At 39.8% G+C, this 12,835-nt stretch overlaps 1 protein-coding gene across 2 annotated transcripts in view; it reads left to right on the forward strand.

Annotated features, from left to right (window-relative positions):
- MGAM (maltase-glucoamylase) overlaps window positions 1–12,835 on the forward strand; it is a 185,146-nt gene that overhangs the window by 41,847 nt on the left and 130,464 nt on the right. For both annotated transcript variants that reach the window (XM_058531697.1, XM_058531688.1), the window contains exons 15-25: window positions 1,038–1,122; window positions 2,514–2,631; window positions 3,799–3,970; window positions 5,254–5,370; window positions 5,942–6,096; window positions 7,144–7,228; window positions 8,002–8,058; window positions 8,617–8,741; window positions 11,407–11,495; window positions 12,176–12,225; window positions 12,667–12,834. In XM_058531697.1, the coding sequence (XP_058387680.1) occupies window positions 1,038–1,122; window positions 2,514–2,631; window positions 3,799–3,970; window positions 5,254–5,370; window positions 5,942–6,096; window positions 7,144–7,228; window positions 8,002–8,058; window positions 8,617–8,741; window positions 11,407–11,495; window positions 12,176–12,225; window positions 12,667–12,834 (1,221 nt within the window). The remainder of the gene's footprint in view (window positions 1–1,037; window positions 1,123–2,513; window positions 2,632–3,798; window positions 3,971–5,253; window positions 5,371–5,941; window positions 6,097–7,143; window positions 7,229–8,001; window positions 8,059–8,616; window positions 8,742–11,406; window positions 11,496–12,175; window positions 12,226–12,666; window position 12,835) is intronic.

Raw genomic sequence — 12,835 nt, forward strand, 5'->3', positions numbered from 1 at the left:
ACATGAATTGTTCAATTGCCAGTTCAAGGTTGTTTCATTTGGATGTGTTGGACAGATTGACCAGAGCCAAGTTACCCAGGTGCATGAGAACACTGTGGCTTCAGTCAAAACAAATGTCTCTTATAATATCAAATCAAAAAAATGCAAAGCAGCAGATGTTCAGCAAAATTTAGGGAGCTTTAGAGTTGAGCTTTTTTCTATTTATAAGAAAACTGTAGAAAATTCAAACAATGCAGAGCTAAAAAGATGACAGTAAAAACTCTCTAAAATGATGTCAACCAAAGACATCCACAATCAATATTTTGGTATGCATCTCTCCAGACCCCTCACTTGCACAGCTCTTGGCTCACTTTCTCACTCTCTCTGCATGTATATATGTTTATATATGTATATATATTTATATGTGTGTGTATTCATAGCTATATTTGGATATACAGAGAATGTATAGATTGATATATATGGAATCATATAAATTGAAATCTTTTTTCACCTAATATGTTTGGAAATTTTCAGTGAGTTTAGACAAAAATCATTTTGAAGGGATTTTAGGAAACTTTTCCATGAAGGCTTCAATGGGTAGAGAAGACAGGAACATCTGTTTCTCTCCGTGTGCATAAGAACCTCTTTAAAAAAGAAATATCTGAAGGCTGGCCCAGTGGCATAGTGGTTAAGTTTGTGCGCTCTGCTTCCGCAGCCCGGGGTTCACAGGTTCGGATCCTGGGCACAGACCCACACACCACTTATCAAGCCATGCTGTGGCGGCATCCCACATATAAAGTAGAGGAAGATGGGCACGGACGTTAGCCCAGGGCCAATCTTCCTCAGCAAAAAGAGGAGGATTGGCGATAGATGTTAGCTCAGGGCTAATCTTCCTCACACACACACACACACACACACACACAAAACAAAAAACAAACAAACAAAAAAGAAATATCTGGAATAATTTCTCTGATTCCTCAAAAGAAAAAAGATGCCATCAGTCCAACATAAGCAAACGCACTACTTTTTCTTGATAGTTTTTGCTTTTTTTCTTGTAGGATATGAATGAAGTCGCCAACTTCGTTGATGGTTCCGTTTCAGGATGTTCCACAAGCAATCTGAATTATCCCCCTTTCACTCCCAGTAAGTCTTGCTGGTTAGTCTGGTTAAAGTGGCAATGCGTATTTGACATTTTAAATTCACGAGGATAGATATGAACAACCTGGCAAGGGAGTTGGTACATAAATATGCTTAGATAAGGGAAAATGTGGTTAATACATAAAGAAAACTAGGAAAGAAAATAAAGCACCCATGCTTTCCTAAATGAGGCATAAATTCAAAAGGGGCAATCTAGTCCTTCTACTCGCAGTCTGAGCTTTTTCTAACGGAAGGTCCAGAGAAGATATGGTGCAGAAGCCAGAGGCTAGTGGTTAGTTTATGTTGCTCTCAAATGTGTACCCTCACAGATCAGGGCTTACCAGAGAGAGATCAGGCTTGGTCTTCAGATGAGGGTCAATTCTGGTGATGACAGGAGTAAGAAGAATAGAATGAGCCATAGGATGAAAGGAAACCAGAAACCATGACTTGGAAGGTGAAAGTCAGAATATGGTGCTAGTGAGAGTTGATTGGTTTGAACAACGCTATGTCTCAGGATGTGCCCCTAGAAATCACACCTTGTTGTGATTGAAGTTGTTGGAGTTTGAAGAAAGCTAGAGGCTCATTAATTGTATCTTGATTAAGAAAGAAAGGAAGCTGCTAGAATTATAGCATCTTATAAGGTCTTCCAGTCTGGCAGGAAAATAAGAGATTGGGGCAGATGGGTCAGAATCAAATGTTGAGGGACTTGGATGGGAGGCTAAACAGTTCACACTTTGTTCTTTTGGTGATGGAAGCTATTTATGTTTTGGTAAGAGGGAAGTTGATAGTCAAATGGTTTTGGAAATATTAATCTGGCGTTAATGTGCAGTATGAATTAGAATATATATCAGAAGTAAACAAACCATTAAAAACTGTTGCAATAGTTAAGATCTAAAGGTAATTTGGATCTTAACCAGAGTGGGTCAATGGGAACAGAAAAGAGTAGATAAATGAAATCATCTGGGAATATATCTGGGAAATCATCCTTCATAATATATGGCTAAAGAAGGGAAGAGGTGAGAAATTAATTTATACTTTCATCCAATATTTCTATTATTGGACCACATAACTTAGCTTAGTTCGAAGAATTCAGATTGGGCCTCGATTCTAACTGGATCTATTTGTCCTAACAAGTGCCGGCCTGGATCCAAATGCCGGCCTCTAGTCACATGAGTGCCCAGGTGAGAGAATGTGTATAGGTCAGCACAATTTAGTTATATATCAGAGAAACTACTCTAAATGGATAGCCCTCTGATTATGAGGAATCTGTATGATCATTTACAGGATGGCCACAGTAAATGCCTGCCCAGGGAGCCACCATTTCAAGTTCTCTGATAGTCAAAGAGCAGGGAATGTGCGTCTTAGGCTCTCATTGACTGATCCTTCTTTTGTCCCAGGGGTCCTGGATGGGTACCTGTTCCGCAAGAGTCTCTGCATGGATGCAGTGCAGCACTGGGGCAAGCAGTATGATGTCCACAATCTGTATGGCTACTCAATGGCAATTGCCACTGCAGAGTAAGACCACCATTGTTATGGTCTTAATACATGATCAAATTAATTGATCTTGCTAGAGGGCCAGGTGACTCACATAAATTATTTTTTAAAACTCTGCAAGATAAGTATGGTTATCATTATTGAGTGAACGAAGAAGCTACCTAGCACATGGGGAAGAAGGAATTCAGTAAATATTTATGAAATGTATAAAATGAAAGAATGAATGAATGGAAGGTAGGAAGAAGGAAAGAGGAGTAACTGACCAAGGTCAAACAGCTAATAAATTGTAAAAGCAAAATTAAAACCCATTTCTGCATGAATCCAAAACCATGTATTTTCCTCTTTTCCACACTGTATAGATTGGAGTATGGAGTGCTAAGTAACTTGTAGATGTCCATGTGCTTTGGGGTTTTAGATACTGGCTCAGAATCCTTCTACTGTGCTATGTCTACCTTTGAATATGGACTAAAATTCTGTAGTGAGGAAAAGGTATTGAGAATTTATTCTACTTAACCGTGATGTGCCAGCAAGAAGCCAGACCAAAACCACTTTCATTCATTAGCAAAATCATGGGTGTAACTAGTTTTTTTGAACGTTGTTGGAAAAGTTACAGAGCAAAAATTTTTAAGTATATGTATAGACTTCTAATTTTAAAAATATAATGATATATATTTATATTTAATTATAAAAGTACACACATACATATATAATTTTAAAAAATCTTTTCTTATTACAAAATTATGACCAAAATATTTCTACTTAAAAAGAATTTAAGTTCCAAAAGGCCATCATAAGTCCATTTTTGAATATGTCTGAAGTCACACAATATGAAAGACTAATGTATATGTATATCTATATAAATTTAAATTTCACCTTTGTTCCATAAAATTGTATCCCTCTAGTTAGTAGCCTTTTCAAGTCTGCTTTAGAAATTCTTGGAAGTTTGGAGTTAATGATGTATATAAAACACCTTACTACAAAACAAAACGAAACAAAACAAAACAAAATGAAACATAAACACACTTAGTGTGCAGACTGCTCCCAGCAGCAACTCTTACCTTACTGGGAGAGAACTGGAAGAGAAGATTGGGGTATTAACTTTTTAGATCCTTGGTATTGTTGCTGTATCCCCTGGGCTGAGATACGCTAAGGTCACACACTGACTCCCTAAGTCTCTCTCCTTTTTAGAGCGGTCAATACCGTGTTCCCTAATAAGAGAAGCTTCATTGTAACCCGTTCTACCTTTGCGGGATCTGGCAAGTTTGCAGCTCATTGGTTAGGAGACAACACAGCCACCTGGAACGACCTTCGATGGTCCATCCCTGGCATCCTTGAGTTCAACCTTTTTGGTATCCCAATGGTGAGTCCACGTCCTAAGCTCTCTTAGGAACTTCAATCCCCAGAAAGCCTCATTCTAGAAAGTTTTCAAACCGTAAACCTCCCCTCTCCTACCCTCTGTGGCCCAGGGATTTAATGTCTTGAGAGCATGTATTTCATCTACGTCAGTATGGCTCCGATACCACAAATTCTTTCCTGTACTGACTTCTAAAGATAGGAAGTACAACCTTGAAATATCATCGGAATATTTCTTTCTATTAAAGTATAACATACACATAAAAAAGTGCACATATCCTTAAATATATACAGTTGGTGAATTTTACAAACCGAACACTTCTGTGTATCCAGCACCCAGATGAGGAAATGGAACGTTGCCGGCACCTTAGAGGTGGCCTTAGCATCTTTTAGTTAAATTCATTGTATGTATTTACTGAGCTCCTTCTATGTGCAAGATACTGAGCTGGGTATGCATGGTAAGAGTGGAGAAAAGCATAAATATAATAACAGAAACACCTTCTCTTTCCCCAAAGAGTTTAAAATTTTGTAAGAGGAGACATATATGTAAGCAAATAATTATTACAAGATAGGCTAAAAGTCCCAACGGGGCCATAGGAATTAAATGTCAGGGGAGACCCTGAGAAAGGGACTTAACTCTGACAAGATTACGAGGAACAACAAAGGCAGTAAGGGGAGGGAGTCAAGAGAAACTTCCTGGAAAAGATGGCACTTGAGTTTAACCTTGAATAGTGTGTATATTTCCTCAGGGTAAGGGGGCGGGAGGTCATTTTAAGATTGAGAAATGAACATGAGCAAAAACAGTAAGGGGGATAATTTGATGTGTCTGTAAGGATTGGTATGTAGGACTGGAATGGGAAGTGATGCTGGAAAGGTGGGTTGGAACCAGGTTTTGAGGAGCTAACAGCATAAGCAGCAAGGAACCCCTGGGGATTTTTGAAGAGGTGAATGACATCATCAGATTTAGGCTTTGGAAAATTAATTCTGAGAGTGTTGTGGTCAAAAGAATAATGTTGTATGTCAAGTATTTTACTTATGTTATCTCATTTACTAAAACATTGTGTAGCTAATTAGTGCCCACTTTAACAAAATGAGGGAACTGAGACACAGAAGGGTGAAGTAACTTAGCCACCTAGCAGTAAAGAGAGGACACAGGATATAACCCAATTTGATCACACTTATTAGCCATCTCAGTAAGAGGTTAGCAAAGTTCAGTTGACAGGTCCCTGGTAGAAAGCAAAGGAGGGCGGTGAGGGCAGTGAGGTATACACGCTGTCCGTGTGTCCCCAGGTGGGTCCTGACATATGTGGCTTTTTCTCGGATACCTCTGAAGAGCTCTGCAGGCGGTGGATGCAGCTGGGAGCATTTTATCCATTTTCCAGGAATCACAATGGCCAAGGCTACAAGGTAAGTCTCCCAGGAGATAAGATCAAAATAAATTTGGCATACATTAGGACTGGATCTGTCTGCATCCTTGCCAAGAAATCTGTTGAGCCAACCTCCTACCTGGTGCTTTCCTTAGGCTAATTTGCACCACTGTTTCCAATTAACCAGGACCTCTGTTGCTCCATTAAAACGCCCTGCCGCCACAGCCTCTGCTATTCCAGCTGCTGCAGTCAAGAGAATGGCGAGTCTGTGAAGGTTTTATATCAATCCTCTGTACAGTTTGTTTACATTGCTCGTTGTGTAATGAGAATCAAAGGAGGAAATACTTCAAAATTATTTAAATGGCAGTCTCCCGAGAGAGCACTCCTAAAGAGTGAATGAGGAGGCTGAGTTGCAAGGTGAAGAACAGCCACTTACTCGGTGAAATGATCTCCCTTTGCCCAACTGTACAGTTCAGTGGTGAAGTTTGCAACTCGGACCCCCAGTCTTTCAGGAAGGAAACTCTTGATTGTGATGAATGTGGTCTGGAGTTCTTCAGATGCTTCTGTTTTTCATAGCTGGATCACAACTGCAACCTCTTGTTTCCTTCCAGGCCCAGGATCCTGCCTCCTTTGGAGCTGACTCTCTGCTGTTGAATTCCTCCCGGCACTACCTTACCATCCGCTATACTCTATTGCCCTACCTCTACACCCTCTTCTACCGAGCTCACAGCCAGGGGGACACAGTGGCCAGGCCCCTCCTGCATGAGTAAGTTCACCTAATCCAAAGGAATTTTGTCAGCACAACTGGGTATCATTGACTGTATCATCAAATATGAGTGAAATTTGAAACAACTCAAGCAGTTATTTAGGTACATGTTTTATAACTGGAATACCCAGTTGGTATTTGCAAGGCTATTGCTGCATAGATACTATTCTTGGGGCGTATTTAAGTTTTATAGCATGTTCCCTTTTGGGGAGAGAACCAGACTAAAAGTCATGAGACTCAGGGTCTTTTCTTTGTTCTGTCACCAACCAACTCTATATCTTAGACAAATCACTTAAGTTCTTTCATCCTTAGTTTCTTTAGTCTTAATTTAAAGCATTTGATAGCTTGAACACTATGGTCTCTTATGTAATGCACTATATTCAGGCTTTAGGAATGAGCCTGTCATTTACATTCAAATAAGAATATTGTAGAGGATTTCCAGAATTCCAGAACTTTTATTGTCAGCCAATGAGTATCTCTAATTTGACTCTGAAAAAGGACACTTAAGAGGATTTTCTTGTCAAAATACAGTTGATTCTCCTATGTGTCTGACATTTTAGCCCCTCAGGCACACATCTGCACTATTATATATTCATTATTATGGGTAAGTTTTTGATCTCTTGAATTCCCTGTTAAAAAGAAGATATGCTAAAAGACAAAAGAGTAAAATTTTAAATTATCTGCTATTTTTCCTGATCAGATCCAATTCCTTCTTGATAGTCAGCCAAGTTTTAAAATGTATTGCTTGTTTTATTTATTTTTTAAAGGGGGATGTGTGAAATAGAATTACAGCTTGAAACCTGCCTAGCATACATACTGGAATAGGAACTTCTGTCCCACCTGGGGCAACATGTACCCTGGGAGGGTACACGGGCTGGGAAAAGTAGATCCATCTGCAGCAGTGGGGAGGTGGTGGTTGAATAGGTGTCACAGAATAATTCTGGAAGTTTGCCCCAGGTAGGGGGCCTGCATATTTTGGACAGGCTTCGGGGAGAGCTGCCAGGAAGCATTGGCCCAAATCTTAGTGAACGTCTCTCTGATCTCCAGGTTCTATGAGGACAGCAGCACTTGGGATGTGCACCAACAGTTTTTATGGGGGCCCGGCCTCCTCATCACTCCAGTTCTGGAGGAGGCAAGTCTTCCCACAGAGACACACTGGTGATCTCTGCTTCTGTTCCTGCTACCTTCCAAACTCTTCTCTCTTCTAGGAACCATTTGTCTTCTCTTTATTCCAAAACCATTTCCAACATCTGTGGCTGAGTCAACCTTGAAGAGAGTATGCTGAGGTTTTGGGAAGTTGTATATCTGATACTTAGACATTTTTCTCTCTAGAAGCCTTTTCTCTTGACCAAGTTCCCAACCAGTGTAGAAACATCTACTGGCGACTCAGGTTTAAGAATGGTCCTATTTGTTGTCAGATTCTCAGAGCAAATCATTACTTGCTCTGTGACTTAGAGGCAGAATGGAGCAGTGCCCCAGAACTCATTCTAAGGTCAGGCCAATCAGGGTGTGATTGTTGCCTCTGCCACTTAGTACTGCTGTGGTCTGGGGCAAGTTATCATGCTGGCTCCTCAGCTGTGAAGGTGAGATAATAGTACCTATCGCTAGGGACTGTTAGGAAGATTAAATGAGGTAATCAATGTAAAGCTGGAATTTTTACCACAACCCGTTTCAATATTATTATTATTCCTAATGTGGTTCCATTTGGGATTTTTCTTTGAGTGGACAAGCTATTGCCTCTATTATTCCTGTTAGAAGAAAGGCATGATTGGATAACAGAGGAAAAAAAGGCCATTTATGCACTCTCAGTATATAGTTAAAAAGCGCCCTAGGGAATGCTAACAAGTCCACTTTATCCCATTCAGAGGCTGGGCCATGAAGAACAATGTTTTGTTTTAATTTCAGGGTGCAGAGAAAGTGACGGCATATATGCCTGATGCTGTCTGGTATGATTACGAGACTGTAAGTAGCTTTGACTTTTCTTAAGCTCTTCAAGACCACAGCTGCAGCTGCATAGATGAAATACCTCCTGGAGAGGGAACTATCTATCCATACACTGGGGAGTGTGTCTGTAGTATTTTCTGTAATTTCATAGCAGAGTCGATAAAGTAAGACTAGGTCACTTGACATCAGTCATGCTGAAATCTGAAAAAAAATACTTCACATACTTTATTCAGCAATAAGGTAAAGACTCAAGTAGAATGTCTCACAAGCAAATATTGGAAGAGCCAATGGACAATTTGAGCTTGGTCACGAGTCAAATTACTTGTTTAGAACTATCAGTTCATATAATATATGTCAAATAGCCTCATCACGGCATGGATGTTCCCCCAAACCCCCAGCAGATGACAAAACTTATTGTTCTTAATTTTTTTCCCTTTTCTTGTTTGATTGTCTGACTATAGAGTAATTCAGTTATGGTGGAAAAAGGAGAAAGCTGTAGGTAACTCAGCACGTGGGTAAGAGGTAGCTGTGAGTGCGCTGTCCTGCCAATGTGTTTGATTTGTCTGCATGCCTCAGGGGGGCCGAGTGAAATGGAGGAAGCAAAAAGTGGAGATGGAACTTCCTGGAGACAGAATCGGACTTCACCTTCGAGGAGGCTACATCTTCCCCACACAACAGCCAGCCACAACCACTGTGGCCAGGTACAGCTTGGCTGGGAGTTCCTTTAAGGGAGAGATTGGCAAATCTGGTCATTTCTGTTCCCATCCATTGTTCATGCAGAAGATGCTGAAACATGACATGGAGTGTGGGGAGGAAGGGCACTGGTGCATGTGTGTGGTCATCAAACTCAGTCCTCGGATTGCCCTAGGCCTCATCTGAGGAACTGGGGTTTAGGGCTGCATCTAGATGGATTTTTGAAAGACCTTAATCCCTGTCCTTGCTTAAACTCCCTAAATTTCTCCTCAAAACACACTGACTGCTAGAGTGGTCCTGATTTTCCCAAAACCATTTCAATTTTAGCACTGAAAATCTCATGTCTTGGGAAACCTCTCAATTCCAGGCAAACGGGTCTGTTGATCACCCTACCTGCCTTGGCCAGACCATACATCCATCGTGCTATGCTCTTGACTCACTCATTCTCATTTCTAGGGAGTGGGGGTCCACTTTCCATTCCCCTATAATCTCAATTTCCCGTTACTTTCTTCCTACTGAGCCATTTCTTTCTTGTGATGCAAAACGGGGCTCAAAAATTACTTCTTGTGCACTTCAAATCTCCCTCATACCACTGCTTTCTCCTTTATGGTTCTTTGATCCTGAAATTATAGACTCCATCTGTACGAAAGAGGCAGGCATTTATATCAGTGTCTCTAAAAGTATTAGCATATTTGTTTTTAATAGGCTGGGAGTACTTTGCAAGTTAGAAACCTGTCTTTTCTTTGGAACCTTTCTTGCTATTTTAATTTTTCAAATTCAGACTTTTTATGATACTGATGGAGAATACTTCGACATGCAGTACTAGTTGGTTTCTTTGTCTCTCATTGTTCAGTTTCTGTTGTTCTGTTCTGCATATTGATATCAAAATTATCTTTCCAAAATGAAGATCTTGATTTTTTCCTTCCCTGCTAGAAGTCCAAACTTTTTCATTAGTAGGGTTTTCAAGGCCAATCGCAATCTGGTTCCAGGATAACTTAACAGCCGTGTCTCCTGACACACCTTAATACACTCTTCTAGACCAGCCATGCCAAAAATCTTGCCATTCCCCAAACATACCCATGTATTTTACCACATCTGGGCTTCAGCACTTATTACCCTTTCCAACATTCTTTGCTTGGTGCATTCCTAATGATACTCCAAATTAAACTCAGATTTCATCTGCAAGAAATCTCCCCCAACTCTTCCAGCAGAGGGAGTGCTGCCACTTCCAACTCTCTGGTCATTTCTCATACTTTTTTGCTGTTTAGCTGATTTTTTTCTTTCCTCCTTATTAATAAGTATTTCAATCATAGTTATTTTATACTTTGTATCTGAAAATTCTATTATCTGAAGTCCTTAGGGGAATCTAAATCAATATTAGTTGTTTTGCCAACTTTCTTTCATGCTGTGTTATTACCTTGTGTGTTTAGTAATTTTTTGTTTTTTAAAGGTGATGATCTTAAGGATCCAAATGTGGGCCTCATTCCTCCAGAGATGATTTGCTTTCTCTCCGATTGCAAGCCAGGACTTCTGTCAACTTGCGATCACATTAGCTCCCTTCAAGAATCATGTGTTATAATTTATACAGGAGCAAGTACTATTTTAGTGGGTGGGTCCTTTAGAGTGTCTAGTGTCCTCCAGGATACCTAGTCCACCATACTGCTGGAAGCGTCATTCTGGACTCCTCTAAGTTTTGTAACTTTTGTGTCACTCTTACTTTCTGCTTTGATTATTTGGTGAATATGTTTAATCTTTCTTAGAATATTTAAGGTCATCAGTGGAGTTGTGATCTATTTGTCTTTATATCTCTTAGGCTTCCTAGCAAATGAAAGCTATTCAATACATGCATGTTAAATGAAAGTGGGTGATTTTGTTGATAAAGGAATCTAACTTGCATAGGGCATAGTGAAAGGCTGAACTGTGAAAGAATATGATAGGAATGTGAGGTCAGTGAGGGACGCAACAGGAGCAGGAAATTGGGAGGTCGTCTAGAGGAGTGGTGAAATGACGAGATTCCAAATGAAAGTGCTCTTTCTTCCCCCTCTTTCTATATATCCATCTATTTTACCATCTTTTTAAGTGTTTTGTGTTTCCTATTCTAAATTATAAAGCAAGTAGTTAGAATGATTTTATTTTTCTCTCAAAACAAACTAATAATAAATAAGCAAATTAGGAAAGTTGCCGTTATATAGATGGACCTTACTTTATTTTGTGGCTTTCTGAGTCAAAATGGTTCTTAGGCAAGGAAAAAAATAACCCCCCAATGGCAGTTAATATTTCTCCTGCACATATCATCTCTAAAATGATGAAGCCGAACCAATTTTTGTCTAGGATTTCATTCTCTTCTAATAGTCTGCATTCTAAATAATAGTTGCATCAGCAGTTTTTATTGTAGCTGTTGCAGTGATTCTGGTGCTTAACCTCTTGCCTCCTACATAGACGATTGTTGCTAATGTTTGAGGTATTTCTATCTCTTGTGACATTACTGATTAATCTAGAGAAAGAAGAGCCTATTGATTTTGCCTTTGTGCCTGAAGAAAAGCAGAGCTGCCTGCTGCTAGTAACCTTTCCCATTTTTCCTATGTGAAATCTGATAGAATCATTCCCAGCTTATTTGGCAAAATTCTTTGAATCCCAAGTCTTCGTCTCTTACATAAGTTTTGTCTCCCACAGCCGACAGAACCCTCTTGGTCTTATCATTGCTCTAGATGAGAACAAAGAAGCAAAAGGCGAACTTTTTTGGGATGATGGGGAAACGAAAGGTGAGCACTGTTGAGACAATGTTGCCGTTTCTGAACCAACATCTTTGAGTTACTTCTGCTGGTCATTCAGCTGTGGGAGAAATCTCACCAAGCCCAGTAGCATTGATCACTTGAGAGAAGAATTTGGGTTTTGGTTGCACTATTCAGAGGTAGTGGTAGATGGACCACAGATGGAAGGAAAATGCATTTCTACCTCTTAAATCTACCATTGGCCAGCAACATATATAGGCTGTTGTTTTTTTGTCAATGCGCACCTGAAAGAGATGTTTTCTAGACTGCTCCTGCCACTCAATGCGGATATCTCCCCCCAAAATACTTATGAACAAATGTCGATGATAAGAAAAACATACCCAAGCCAGTGAGGTGGTGAGAATACACCTTTCTAGTGTGTCTCTATCTAGCCGTGTTTCTTAGCACATTTTTCTGTCTTCAATGTCCTAACAACTCTTGTGGCTCAAGCTTAGGAAATAGATTCACTTGATGCATATGCCTTGGAAGCACTTGGAAGGGAACCATATCAAGGTTAAGGTAGGAAGGAAGAGGGAAAACATGGCTTGGCCTTGGAGGGTCTGTCTATAATCTTGTCATTCTCAAGATGTAGCTTCAAGGAGAGCCATGGTGAAGTCTGTTCTTCTGTGGTAGGCAGACCAGAGTCTGACTCATCTTTCTTTCATTTTCAGACACTGTGGCCAATCAAGTTTATCTCTTATGTGAGTTTTCTGTCACCCAAGTGAGTAGCATATTTTTGTGAATCTTAAGTGTGGGCTTTTCTCTGACCATTAGCTCAAGTGTGTTCGTGTATGTGTGTAATTGTATTTGTAGATTATATGCATTTATGACTATAGGTGAGCACATTTCAGTTTATGACTTAACTTCCAATAATTGAATCATCCACCTTACTAAAAAGAGGCAGTGATATGGATAAATCAAAGTGGTCAGTCTTTTTAAATGCCGTTTTTAAAAATTTCTGTGTATGTGTGTGTGTTTTTCTCTCTCTCGCTTTTTCACTCAGGGGAATATTAAATTAAGTTTGTACTCCTTGAGCAGACATTAGTAGAGATAGCTAAGAGGCATTCACAGAAGTTTTGGGTATCTGGTCTAGGATGGAATATTTGAGTGATTTGAGAATCTGTGTATTATAGGTACACTTTTGTGCTTAATTGTTTTGCAGAACCGCTTGGATGTGAATATTTTGCAGTCAACCTACAAAGACCCCAATAATTTAGTATTTAAAGAGATTAAAATCCTTGGGACCCAGGAACCTAACAACATTACAGTGAAACACAACGGTGTCTCAAGTCAAATTTCTCCTAATGTCACTTATGATTCTAACCTACAGG

The sequence above is a fragment of the Diceros bicornis genome, chromosome 3, assembly GCF_020826845.1.
Source record: "Diceros bicornis minor isolate mBicDic1 chromosome 3, mDicBic1.mat.cur, whole genome shotgun sequence".
Classification (NCBI taxonomy): domain Eukaryota; kingdom Metazoa; phylum Chordata; class Mammalia; order Perissodactyla; family Rhinocerotidae; genus Diceros; species Diceros bicornis.